Source organism: Musa acuminata, chromosome BXJ1-11 (assembly GCF_036884655.1).
Source record: "Musa acuminata AAA Group cultivar baxijiao chromosome BXJ1-11, Cavendish_Baxijiao_AAA, whole genome shotgun sequence".
NCBI lineage: Eukaryota > Viridiplantae > Streptophyta > Magnoliopsida > Zingiberales > Musaceae > Musa > Musa acuminata.
The window spans coordinates 13841044-13855766 of record NC_088337.1 but is presented as its reverse complement, the minus strand read 5'-3'; the positions used below and the strand labels follow the sequence as shown (position 1 = coordinate 13855766).

General features: G+C 38.8%; 1 protein-coding gene across 1 annotated transcript; it reads left to right on the top strand.

Moving 5' to 3' along the window:
• The first annotated feature begins 9599 nt into the window (after positions 1-9599).
• On the top strand, positions 9600-11497 carry LOC135596598 (sugar transport protein MST4-like). The gene is made up of 3 exons (XM_065088659.1): positions 9600-10018; positions 10183-10809; positions 10914-11497. The coding sequence occupies exons 1-3, from the start codon at positions 9608-9610 to the stop codon at positions 11349-11351; spliced, it is 1476 nt and encodes a 491-aa protein (XP_064944731.1). The 5' UTR covers positions 9600-9607; the 3' UTR covers positions 11352-11497.
• The last annotated feature ends 3226 nt before the right edge of the window (positions 11498-14723 follow it).

The window sequence follows — 14723 nt, the reverse complement described above, 5'->3', positions numbered from 1 at the left end:
GCCTCGGCATTTAAAGCGAAAGTCTTCTTCTCTAACTCATTCCAATCATTCATTGGAAGAGAAGACTTTTGAAACCCATTTTCAACAATATTTCATAATTCGAAATCCATTGAAATTAGGAATATCCTCATTCTAGTCTTTCAATATGTGTAATCCGTCCCATTAAACATAGGCGGATGTGTAATTAAATGACCCTCTTGGTTGCCGATAAATGCCATCTCTCTTGGGTTTTAAACCAAATGAGAGTGAACCTTGCTTTGATACAAATTGTTAGGATCAAGAGCGGCACTAAGAGAGGAAGGTGAATTAGTACAGTAGAAAATTCTTCGATTTCATAGAAAGTTCGTCTAGATTCAAATCGTTTCGAAAAGATGTTGAACTTAAAACTTTCATAAGAATGTAAGGAGAAGCTCAATGAGATTTGCAGTAAGTAAATTACATAAAATGAAAAACAAACCAGAATTTAGAGTAGTTCGGTCAATGAGACCTACGTCCACTTCGGATTCCTCCTCCGTCGAGGTCACCGGCGTCCACTAAAGGCCTTCATTCAATAGGCGAAGACCAACTACCTTTTATAGTGCTTTCTCCTTTTTCTCGGTTTAGGAGATAACCCTTACAAGTTTCACTCCTCTTTCTTGGATGGTTACAAGGCTAAGAGAGGGAGGAGGAGAACTCTTCTCACTTTTACAACACTTTTTACACCCCAAATACTTATAAGTTTTCACACATATGATAGCACTTTGTTACCCTTTCATGTAGAAAAGGGTGGGGTATTTATAGGCCCCAATGACTTCAAAAGTTGGAGCCAAAAAATTCAAATCCTTATATTTCAGGATGCTGGCGGTACCACCACTATTAATGAGCAGTACCACCACCTGACAGAGCTCGGAGATCGAGCTCTGGTGGTACCACTGCTTGACAAGGGTGGTACCATCGCTGGCAATATTGATTACCAGCGGTACCACCACCCAGTCTAGGTGGTACTACGGCCCAAACCACCTAGGATAATAGGTCTTCTAGGCGGTGCCATCGCCGGCCATATTTTCAGGGGTTGAATGGGCTATTCAATTCGGCCCAATTTAGTCCTGTTAAGGGCCCAGTTGGCCCCTAACTAAGTTGGATTATCTCCGAATCCTAACTCCATTTTTGATCTAACTACAATAACTAAGACATAATTAAAGCACTTCTTGTTCCGGTACGTCAATTGCTCTTCCGGCGATCTTCCGACGAACTCTCGGCAATGTTCCGATGGACTCCCGGCAAGCTCTTGGACTTTACGATGATCTTCTTGGCGAGTTCCGACAAGCTTCTTTGGCAAGCTCCTAGATTTCTCGGTTGGTTCCGATAGAACTTCCAACAAACGTCCGGACTTCTGACGAACTCTTGAACTTCCAACAAGATCTCGATCTTGACTCCAGCACAATACCTGCTTTATGTCTTACTACTATCGTAGTTAATCCTGCATACTTTTCTCAACATATAGGTTAGTTCAAACAATTTATAATTGATTTTATCATCAAAATTCGAGATTCAACACCGACGATATTTTTATCTGCTGCACTAATTCAACCTCTAGTCTTAGTATCGACTCGATCCTAACATGTTTTTATATAATTTTTTGAAAATAAAATACTAAGGAACTATTGCTTCTATCAGACAAGAAAAACTGTAGCATTAGTTCTTAAATAATTGAAGAAAGATGTGAGAAAAAAAAAAAAGGTAGATTGAATATAACTGAGGAATAAGTAAGATTGATATAACACAAAGCTATAGCATTATTTTAAATAAGTTAAGAACTTAATTTAAGTTGTTTATTTTGGAGATATTATGGAATAACAAACTTTAAGCTAATGTGAATACTCAAAATTTATATGCAAAAGGATGATCTTGTTATATATTCAAAGTCATTAGACATCTAGAGAAACCAACCTTTAAATCGAAGAACATAAACATTTTTTTAATGCATTTATCCTAGATTATAAGTATTGTATAAATATTTATGTGAAGTTAATGGTTTATGAGTATTTTTCTTTGAAATTATCAGGAATGCATTTAATAATCTTGAGTTTTGTGGACAGGATAAAATTACTCTTTAATGACATGAGATATGTTATATGGATGAGCATTTCATTCTTGATAACATAATCTTTTTATTAATTAATTGAATTAGATATTTCCATAAGCATTTCATTCCCGATCCCTAATATAATCTCACTAATCACACTTATAAATTTTGATGATATAAGTGAAAGAAAATCTCACTTATAAATTGAAGAAACATTTGAAAGATTAAATTGATTAGATAACGCATGCAACTCAAAGCAACAGGGATTTATGTTGATTGAAATTTTAGACCGAAATCATTATTACTAAATTTTTTTCAAGCAAAATTATCACGAGATTTAGAGTAGTTGACAAATCGATTGATAGATGTACTTGATCATGTGAGATTTTAAAAATATTGAAGCTCATGATATATTTCATGCGATAATATTAAGAAAATATATTGAGGATCCATATCGTGTAACCAAATATGCATCAATTCAGTTGGAAAAGACATGATACATGAGGAGCAAGCTATTCACAATGTTAATGGAAAAAGACAAATTTTAATACTAAGAATAATATCATATGTTAAGTTGCAGTCGAGTCATAATAAAGATCAATTATCCTTAATTATTTTTTTATTCAGATATATTAAATTTAGAGGACTAGATTTTTTCTTTGGAAGGAAAATATTATAATACTCGTAAGATTTACTTCAAGACTTAGAGCATAATGAATATTACAAATACTTTAAAAAATGAAGATATTAAGATATTTTAGTATATTGTTAGGATCGAGAGAACTAAGAGGGGGGGTGAATTAGTGTAGTGGAAATCTTTCAGCGATTAAAAACGAAAGCTGCGTTCGTTCGATAAAAACTATTTTGATGCAAAAGCCAATTCTAAGATTACTTATGATTAAGTGCAGTTTATGTCTAAACATAGTTTGCGTCTAAGCGCAATTTACGCAGTTTGCAGTTTGCGTCTAAATGCAGATTACGTCTAAGCGCAGTTTGCATCTAAGCGCAGTTTGCGTCTAAGCTCAGATTGCGTTTAAGCGCAGTTTGCGTCTAAGCGCAGTTTACATCTAAACTCAGATTGCGTCTGAGCGCAGTTTGCGTCTAAGCGCAGTTTGCGTCTAAGCGCAGATTGCGTTTAAGCGCAGTTTGCGTCTAAGCGCAGTTTACGTCTAAAATCAAATTGCGTCTAAGCGCAGTGCAGTTTGCGTCTAAACGCAGTTTTACGTCTAAACACAGTTTTACGTTTAAACGTAGTTTTACTTCTAAACGCAGTTTGCGTCTAAACGCAGTTTTATGTCTAAACGTAGTTTTACGTCTAAACGCAGTTTGCGTCTAAACATAGTTTTACGTCTAAACGTAGTTTTACGTTTAAAAGTAGTTTACGTCTAAAACACAGTTTTACGTCTAAACACAGTTTGCGCAGTTTACGTCTAAACGCAGTTTTAAAGGGATCTGAACTTAGAAACTTCGTTCGTAAAAGCGCAGAAGACAGTTTTGCAGAATCAAAACGTAAACGTAAACTGTAATGTATGAAAACACCGATTTACGTCTGAATGCAGATTCGGAAAGATCAGCACTTAGAAACTTGTTCGTAAAGGCGCAGAGAGCAGTAGCTATGTAGGAGGTTTGCAGTAATGATAAAGTGCTCAAAATAAACGCAAACCAGAGATTTAGAGTGGTTCGGTCAGTCTTGACCTACTCCACTTTTGGCTTCCTCCACCGACGAGGTCACCGACGTCAACTAGAAGCCTTCCTTCAATAGGCGAAGGCCAACTACCCTCTTACAGATTCACTCCTTTTGACGGGCTTAGGAGACAACCCTTACAGAAGTTTTCTCTCCTCTCTTTACAACTCAAACTTGAAGAATAGAAAGAGGAGAACTAGTAGTTTTGAGCTCTAAGAAACACAGAAAGATAGCAAGATTTCGAGTGTGTGTTCTGTGCTTTCAGTGCTGAATGGGTGGGGTATTTATAGGCCCCAACCCAGTTCAAATTTGGAGCTCAAAACGATCAAATCCCGGAATTCCGGGATTAGGCGGTTGCACCTCCTGACTGGAGAGGTTGCACCGCTTGGTAGAGCTCGAAGACTGAGCCCAGGCGGTGCCACCTCTTGACTGAGGCGGTTGCACCTCTCTGCCAGAGCTTGAAGACTGAGCTCAAGCGGTGCCACCTCTCTGTCAGGGAGGTTGCACCGCCCAGTCTTGCTCGAAGACTGAGCTCAGGCGGTGCCACCTCTCTGTCAGGGAGGTTGCACCGCCCAGTCTAGCTCGAAGACTGAGCTCAGGCGGTGCCACCTCCTGGCTGGGGAGGTTGCACCGCCCAGTCTCGCTGGGAGGCTTAGCCCAGGCGGTGCCACCTCCTGGCCTAGGCGGTTGCACCTCCTGGTGCAATCAGGGTCCGAATGGTTAGCTCCATTCGGCCCAATTTCAGTCTTTCAGGGGCCCAATTGCCCCAAGATTAGGCTAATGGGATCACCTCCCATTTTCCAACTTAATCAACGTGCTAACTACGATTAGATCTAAGACAATTTCTGCAGCTTTGCTTCGGTGCGTCAATCGCTTCTTCCGGCGAGTTTCCGATGAACTTCCGTCGATCATCCGATGAACCCTCGGTGATGCTCCTGCGGACTTCCGGCAAACTCCTGGACTTTGCGACGATCCACTTGGCGAGTTCCGACGAGCTTCGCTAGGCAAGCTTCTGGACTTCTCGGATCTGTTCTCGCAGAACCTCCGACGACCGTCCGAACTTCCGTCGAACTCTCGAACTCCCAACGTGATCATGAACTTGACTCCGGCGCAACTCCTGCTGCTTGTCTAACTTTCATCGTAGTTAATCCTGCACACTCAAAACAAAACTTCGATTGAGACAATTAATCCTAAGCGATTAACCAAGTTGTCCTGCATGTCATTGGTCCCTCGACGCTTCGTCCGATTCTTCGGCGCATCGTCCTTTCCTGCGGCCTATTGCCTAATCGGCCAGTTGGCTCTGCAACTCCGATATCCTTGGCACAATACCCGCTCTTCTTGGCCCGATGCCCGAGTCCACGGCCCGAAGCCTTCTGTCGATACGTCGACCGATCCACCGGCCCGACGTCCAATCTTCTAACATGTTCCTCCGGCACAACATGATTTTCCTGCTTTAATTGTCTCATCCTGATCAAAGCATCCTACGTCACTCAAAACGCAGATTAAATCATAAACATATATCAAGTAGTTTCATCATCAAAATACGTGATTCAACATATATCATATCTATTTTTCTTCCAAGGGACTCCTCTTTCGTTGCTCTTGAGAAGAAAACATCTCCATTTGAAAAGATGATACCATTTTAGGATCAACAATAAAGGATCTCGATCATGGAGGAGGATCAATATTAGGTAATAATTAAAACTTTTTGTATCATCGAATTGTTTATGATTCTGAATATATGAATCTTTCTCTATTATATATATATTTTTTATCATAATGGTGTTATTTTAGAATATTTATCCTTAGAAAAAATAAATTTCTTGATATACAAGTTAAAAGAAGTTCCTTTATTTTCTGAATGCAGCTCGGTTCATTTGTTGATGAATGCAGTAGCACTGAATTTTGTTATAATAATAATAATAATAATAATAATAATAATAATAATAATAATAATAATAATCATCATCATCATTATCATCATCATTATCATCCTCATCATCATCATTATTATTATTTATTATGATGTATCAAATAAAATAATGCCTTAACTTGAGTTATTTGGGAAAAAGAAAAAAAGAGATTAAATGCACTTTTATTGTGATAATCTAATTTTTTTTCAAAAATCTTATTTAGACAATCAAACTAATTTTTATTTCATGTCGCAAATCGGTGTATGTAACTAGGAATCAAGGGGGAGTGTTAAGAATTGATTCATGGTAGTTATCTAGGTAGTTATCATGTTCTGGATAGTTTTAGGCATGTTTCAAGAAGTTGCCCATGATTTAGAAGTTATATGGTAGTTCCTATAACTATCTCAATCATGGATGATATGGGGAGTGAGGTAGTTATCACTATGTCCTATAAATATGATCGTATTTCATGAAGCAAAGAGAAGCAGAGTACACTTGAGAATATCTTGAAAGTGGTCTATGTCAATCCTCTTGTTTTAAATACTACATTGGTTTTCTTGATCGAAAGGATTCCTTTTAATTGCATCATAGTATTCTGTTTTTTATCATTTTCTTGCTCCTCCATCTCCGATACTATGATAAAATATGAAATATAATTACAGAGTGTGTTTGATATAGTGAACTTGATGGCTATTTATACATATTAGCATAGATGATTTTTCTCAACTACTTAGAGATTTTATTATGCAGTTGAAAAAATTTTATCTACTATCATCGACTACTACTGTGGGCTAGTCCCTAGCCTTGTCGTCCTCAGGAACCCCACCGGTCGCGACATCGACAGTCGGTACGAGTTGGGGCAGGTGCTCGACTGTGGCTAGTTCGGTGTCACCTACCTTTGCACCAACAAGGCCACGGGGGAGCACCTCGCCTGCAAGTCCATCTCCAAGAAGAAACTATGCCAGGCTGTGGCTCATCAAGGACGTGCGCAGGGAGGTTGAGATTATGAGGCACTTGTCTGCCAACCCCAACATCGTGAGCCACCACGACACCTACCAAGATGACTGTGATGTCCACGTCGTGAGGGAGCTCTTCAATCGAATCGTCACCGGTGGGGCATTACACCGGAAGGGCGGCGACCGCCATCACATGCACCATCGTACAAGTCATTCAGGTCTGATCTCTGCACCCTGCTTGCTTTAAATTTTGCACTATGAGGTGTTCTTTTGTATCTTCTGTGCAACTACTCATGTTTCCTACCTAGTGATTCATGGAGTGGTGTGCTGTTTTGTAGAATCACTGAAACTTAACCCCTAGTAAAAGGTTACAATAAAGATGTTTACTCAAGTAACAGGTTACGACAAGAACCAACATCTCTGGCAAGGATTAACAATTTCCATGGAGGATCAACTTGCCTTGAAAAGAATATTGATAATCGGTGTAACATCCATCCATCTTGATTTAAATTTGGTCTTTCCTTCCATTGTAGCGAGATGGAGTCCTTCCCTGAATGAATAAGTATTTTGAACCAGTGGTAGCTCGACCTCTGCAATTTGGAACCATTCAACAGATGGTCAACCAGCAATTTTGGATCTGACAAAAGACAACCCAGGCCTGATGGGATATGCAAGCTACAGCAAGAGTATGGTTTAATATATTAAAAAAACATTCTACAAATTAAATTGTACATATTGCTTATCATATACATATTTAGTTTTGCTAAGTTTTATCGTTGCTATTATTGTAGCTGTAAGTGGTTTGATATTGTCCATCCAAATACGTAGCAAGCGGTGGATAGAGATGGAAATGTGCCCATCGTATATCCTTACTCTTGCCTGCTTATCCAATATCATCCTGATACTACTGGTATAGATATGGGCTAATCTCTAAATGTGTTTTTATTTCTAAACGAATTTGAATATATGACTTACCAAAAAAAAAAATGAAAATTTGAAGTTGTTAATAGATTTTACATGTAAACACATTTTTTTCTTATGCTTCCTGTATTAATATATTTTAAATTTTATCTATAAAATAAATATGATCGATCACTTTGATTTAGTTATTTAAACATTTTTTTTCATGCCGTCCGCAATTCATGTAATGTTCCCATATTCCTCCAGCTAAAATCCATCCATCTGAATCCTTATCCTTTTTCTTTTTTTTGACAAATAAGGTTATTGAATTTAATATTTTTCTGATATCTATATCTGAATTGGTATCCAGTGATTCAAAAATGTATAGGAACATGAAACCCTTGGATTTTCTACTATATGATTGGTTTTTACCATTATGCTGCCTTGTTGTGAGCATCTCGATATAATAAATCATTATATTTCTTTTTATTATTAGTATTTGTTTTACCTGCTTGCCATGCTTATATAACTAGTATCATTTATACTTGTAGACCCAAGGCAGCTACATTACAATATTGGGGCTTATATCATATGGGATCTCAGAGTTAGCCCATCCTGTTTTTACAATCCTTTCTGAGCAAGGTGCTATTTCAATGCGATAGATAGTTACACTAATTGATCATGATCTGTGCTATCAGATATCTACAATATTGGTTTATGGGTTTGACATCAAAAAGTGTTATCCATCTTCTCTAATAGTTCAAGAAGTCTATGTCAAAGAGGGATAGTTGTTCCAAGTTTGATTTAAGGAGGAAGATAACACTTTGATTGTGCAATCCAAGTAAGATGACCATATGGATAGCCAGCATGCCTTTCAATTTATTGGCCTACTCCACTTCAACAAATTCCAAAGTTTTTAATCCTTCCATTTAGCTTTAGTTTTTAACTTAATGTTAGATAAGACCCTATTCTTGACAAAGTTATGTTGGCCTTCTGCGAGCATTTTCACTATTATTGGCATTTCTTTGGTTAAAATCAAATTTCTGCTTAATTATCGTCCCTCGAAGACCTCTATATATATACCCTTTTTCTTGTCTCCTTTCAAGTTGGCATCTCCATCTTCTGTTTTCCTTTTTTCTTCACCTCTTCGGACAATCTTGCACTTGGTCTTTTGTGTAAACCAGGTGCAATATTGCAGCCGAGAGAGGAAGGACAAGATGCCGGCGATGGTGATGTCAAATGCGGGGCCTGGTGGTGCAAAGAAATTTGAGGGAAGGATCACGATATATGTTGTAATCTGTGGAATAATTGCAGCCACAGGAGGCCTCATGTTTGGTTATGACATTGGGATATCAGGTAAATTCCATTTTGTATTAATTCAGTAGTAGATTTATTTGTTATATTATCTAGCATCGGAAGTATGGCCAGGTTTGTCTTGGTTTGTTGTCATAGGTTAAATAAGATAATTAGACGCACTTTTTACAAAAAGAAAGGGAACAACTTGTTATTGAGGTTTTAACTACAACAGGAAGATGATTGTTTATTTTCTTTACTTGACATAAGCCCATTGGATGGTATTAATAATCCAATCTCCACCTCCATTGCATTGCAGAGTGATAGATGGTCTATCATACAAGATAGGTGATGGTTGCTTGCAGATCTTGTAATAACTTTGCTTGGGATTCCATGCATGGATTTTCCACTTGGTTGTGTGATGGTTGTTTCTCTTTGTCATCAACTGCCTCATATGTTGCTTTTGCCTAAATCCTTCCCTAGATTTATTTGTTTTATTATCTAGCATCGAAAGTATGGCCAGGTTTGTCTTACGTTGTCGTCATAGGTTAAATCAGATAATTAGACCTACTTATTATAAAAGAAAAAAACAAAAGGAACAACTTGTTATTGAGGTACAACAGGAAGATGATTGTTTATTTTCTTTAGTTGACATTAGCCCATTTGATGGTATTGATAATACGGTGAGAGAGATGCTCTATCATACAAGATAAGAGATGGTTGCTTGCAGATCTTGCTTGGATTTTCCACTTGGTTGTGTGATGGTTCTTTCTCTTTGTCATCAACTGCCTCATATATGTTGCTTTTGCCTAAAGCCTTCCTCATTCAGCTCCAATCTATTTCTGATCATGGAGCTAATCAATCGTATCTGTACGGTCAATCTGCAGGGGGAGTGACATCTATGGATGACTTCTTGGAGGAGTTCTTCCCTGCGGTCTTTGAGAGGAAGCACAAAGCCAAGGAAGACAACTATTGCAAGTTTGATAACCAAAACCTTCAGCTTTTCACTTCATCATTGTACCTTGCTGCCTTGGTAGCCAGCTTCGTAGCTTCGAAGATTTGCACGAAACATGGCCGGAAGCTCACTATGCAAGCAGCATCAATATTCTTCTTGGTTGGTGTCATCCTGAACGCAGCTGCTGTGAACATTGCCATGCTGATCATCGGAAGGATTCTCCTCGGAGTTGGTGTTGGATTTGCCAATCAGGTTTGCTCTACTTTCTTTTTCATACAATTTTTCATTCTAGAGTTTCTCTTCTCTTCAGTTTCCGTCTCAATTTCCCTATTAACTTCCAATTTCTCCTGGAAGATGTATCTTTTGTTAAACTCACTTTCCGTGTCATATGTTTGCTACTATTATTCATCCTGTAGGCAGTTCCTCTATTCTTGTCGGAGATCGCACCAGTTCACGTCCGTGGAGCCTTAAACATCCTCTTCCAACTTGACGTGACCATCGGGATCTTTGTGGCGAACATTGTAAACTACTTGGTGTCCAATATCCACCCCTGGGGGTGGAGACTTGCGCTTGGCTTGGCTGGAGTGCCGGCGATGATGCTTTGCTTGGGCTCCATGGTGATTGCGGAGACCCCGACGAGCCTCATCGAGCGTGAGATGCTTATGGAAGGCTTGGCCATGTTGAAGAAGATCCGGGGGACCGACAATGTCGATGCAGAGTACGAGGAAATACTACACGCCTGCGAGATGGCACGACAGGTGAAGCAACCTTTCAAGAATCTCATGAAGAGAAGTAGCCGACCACAATTGGTTATTGCCATCGTGATGCAAGTCTTCCAGCAGTTCACTGGGATCAACGCCATCATGTTCTATGCACCAGTCCTCTTTCAGACCATCGGATTTAAGAATGATGCTTCACTTCTTTCTGCGGTCATCACGGGGATCGTCAATGTTCTGTCTACCGTCGTATCAGTGGTCTTAGTGGACAAAGTCGGGAGGAGATTCCTGCTTCTTGAAGCTTGTGGCCAGATGTTGATCACACAGGTTAGGGACACAAGCCATGGGCATATTAAACATGTAATTATAGATTACGAGGAATCGTTTGAAATATGAGATTCTAACTCTAGTGGGGGGTGATTTGCATGCAGGTGGCTATTGGAGGCATTTTGCTTGTGAATTTGAAAGCAACCAATGAGCTGGGACACGGAGTGGCAGTTTGGGTGGTGGTGCTCGTGTGCCTATTCGTTTCGAGCTTTGCTTGGTCTTGGGGTCCACTTGGCTGGTTGATTCCTAGTGAAACTTTCCCCCTGGCGACGAGGACCGCCGGCTATGCCTTTGCCGTCAGCTCCAACATGCTTTTCACCTTTGTCATTGCCCAAGCTTTCCTATCTATGATGTGTCATCTACGTGCCGGGATCTTCTTCTTCTTTGGTGCATGGATTGTGGTGATGGGTCTGTTCGTCATCTTCTTATTGCCCGAGACCAAGAACGTGCCGATCGATGAAATGACCGAGAAGGTTTGGAAGCAACATTGGTTCTGGAAGAGATTCATGGATGAGGAAGAAGACAAAAAACACTCCGTCTAAGACTCGATGATTTGTGTTTACCTTGAGGATGTCGGGGCTAACCTCGTCAACATGATCTTTATGTCGAGTTCATTATTTAATGCTTTTATCGATATATAATCTTTACTTTTGAATAGTAATATTGTAAGAATATGAGGTTATCATTTTGTTTTGTCTTCGTGTTATGCTAATATATATAACTAAATAAAATATAATTAAAAAATTAAAATTAATAAAACTATTATTTTGAATAGATTTGATCATAAAACAACATAACCAAAAATAATTTTTGAGTTCATTATTTAATATTTTTATCAATATATAATCTTCCCTTTTGAATATTGATATCCTAAGAATATGAGACTATTGTTTTATTTTATCTTTGTGTTATGCTAATATTTGTAACTAAATAAAAAATAATTATAAAATTAAAATTAATAAAACTATTATTTTGAATAGATTTGATCATAAAACAACATAACCAAAAATAATTTTTGAGGTAGAATGTCATTGGCGCCCACAATTTGCTAGAAATTGTTGGGGCATTTGATTCAATATTATGTAAATCAAAATATTATGAGTTTTTGGTCACATCTTTCCATAATTTTGAGAATCTTACAAGCCAATTCCGAGTTACCAAAATTTAGAAATTACGGTTTTACTAAGTCCTTTTAGACCATTGCCGAAATCCGTAGATCAGGTGTACATGTCTCTAATGGTCTCACTCGGTTTCATCCGAAACAACTCATAAGTATCGACTAAAAGATTAATTTTTGACTCTTTTACTCTGCTAGTGCATTCGTGAGTAACTTCGAGTGTTTGTCAAATATCAAAAGCTATTTCACAAATGGACACTCAATTGAACTCATTTTTATCTAAAGCACAAAACAAGACATTCAAAGACTTGGCATTGTGAAAGCCTTCTTCTCCAACTCATTCCAATCATTTATTGGAAGAGAAGACTTTTGAAACCCATTTTCTACAATATTTCATAATTTGAAATCCATAAAAATTAGAAAAATCCTCCTTCTAGTCTTCTAATAGGTGTAATTTGTTCCATTGAACATAGGCAGACGTTTAATTGAGTGACCCTCTTGGTTGCCGGTAAATGCCATCTCTCTTGGGTTTCAAACCAAATGAGAGTGACCTTGCTCTGATACCAATTGTTAGGATCAAGAGCGGCACGGTGAATTAGTGCAGTGAAAAAATCGATGATTTCGAAAAATATTCGTTTCGATTAAATCTATTTTGGAAATATATTAAACTTGAAGGCGTTTGTAAGAGTGTAAAGAGAAAATTAAGGAAGATTACAATAATGTAAATTTCTTAAATAGAAACGCAAACCAGAATTTAGAGTGGTTCAATCATTGTGACCTACATCCACTTTCGATTCCTCTTCCGTCGAGGTCACCGGTGTCCACTAATGGTCTTCCTTCAATAGACGAAGACCAACCACCTTTTACAGCTCTTTCTCCTTTTACTGTGTTTAGGAGATAATTCTTATAAGTCTCACTCCTTTTTCTTGGATGGTTACAAAGCTAAGAGAGGGAGGGGAGGACTCTTCTCACTTTTATAATACTTTAACACCCCAATAATTCAAGATTATGTTAACATTTTAGTGCTCTTTCATGCAGAAAAGGGTGGGGTATTTATAGGCCACAATGGTTTCAAAATTGGAGCAAAAAAGTATCACATTCCCGAATTTCGGGATACTAGTAGTACCACCACCATTACTGGGTGGTACTATCGCCTATAGTCTGACATTGGGCGGTACCATCGTCTAGTCTAGGCAGTACGACTGCTTGACAAAGCTCGAAGACCGAGCTCTGGTGGTACCACCGCTTGACAAGGATGGTACCACCGCTGGCAGCATTAACTACCTGTGGTACCATCACTCAGACTACCTTGGAGACTGGGTCACTAGGTGGTGCCACTACCGGCCTTGACGGTGTCATCGTCGACCATGGTTTCAGGTGTTGAATGGGTTATTTAATCCGACCCAAATCAACCCTATTAAGGGCTTAGTTGACCCCTAACTGAGTTAGTGGGATTATCGCCTAATCCTAACTTAACTTACGGTCTAACTACAATAACTAAGATATTTAACAAGGCACTCTTGTTCCGATACGCCAATTGTTCTTTTGGTGAGCTTTCGACGATCTTCCGGCAAACTTCTGACGATCTCTTCGGCAAAGTTCCGAAGGACTCTCGGCAAGCTTCTGGACTTTACGATAATCTTCTTGGCGAGTTCTGATGAGCCTCTTTGGCAAGCTCTTGGACTTCTCGGTCAGTTCTAGCAGAATTTCCGATGAATGTCCGGACTTCCAACGAACTCTCGAACTCCCAACGAAGTCCCGATCTTGACTATGGCACAACACTTGCTCTCTATGTCTTAATGCTATCGTAGTTAATCCTGCATACTTTTCTCAACATATGGATTAGATCAAACAATTTACAATTGATTTTATCATCAAAATCTGAGATTCAATAGCCTTATTGTCAAACAATGATTTCGTAGTCCTAATGGTATATCTGGCCCTTAGACTTGAGATGCCAAGGATGTCCTGTATGAGTACTCTACTCTTTGATACCAGACTTATAGGTTTAGAGGTTTCAGATCTTGTATAGTGGGTCATCAAAAGTAGTAGCCAACCTTACGAGGACTATTGAGTGTCGATAGAGGATCATCCACTTTCGGTGTCATGAGAGGAATATCCCATATATTTTTGCTCAAACAAATCCATGGCTAGGGTCATTCGGATTGAGGGAGAAAGAGTTCTTCGAGAGAATTCGATTAGAGCGAGACCCAAGTAGAAACCGTATAGGTCTGACAGCACGATACCCGATATACGGTCTCTGGGATATTAAATAGATGAGAGACTATAGGTATATGATAATTGAGAATAGACAGGTCCAATGGATTGGATTCCCCTATATCGTTTAGGGACTACGGCGTAGTGGCCTAGTACATTCGTAGTTAATGAGTTGAGTGAATTATTATGGAGATAATAATTCACTAAGCTAGAAGGAGTTTTGACAGGTATGACTCACGACCAGCTCGATATTGGGCCTAGAGGGTCACACACATATGGTAGATATTGTGATGAGTAGAAGTTCAAATATGAGATATCCGTTAGAGCTCCTATCGTATTGGATATCCAATAAGCCCCTGAATTATTGGATCCTATGGATGAGATCCAATAAGAGCCAATGAGAGCTTATTGGATATAGATCCATTAATCTAAGAGGCTTGGATAATTGGATGGAGATCTAATACCCATTAGAGGAGGATCCATTAGGGTTAAGTTGATAAGGGATCTCTATAAATAGGAGGGAACCAATGGTTCATAAGCTAGAGCCTTTTTAGGTTGCCTCTCCTATTCTCCTCCCATT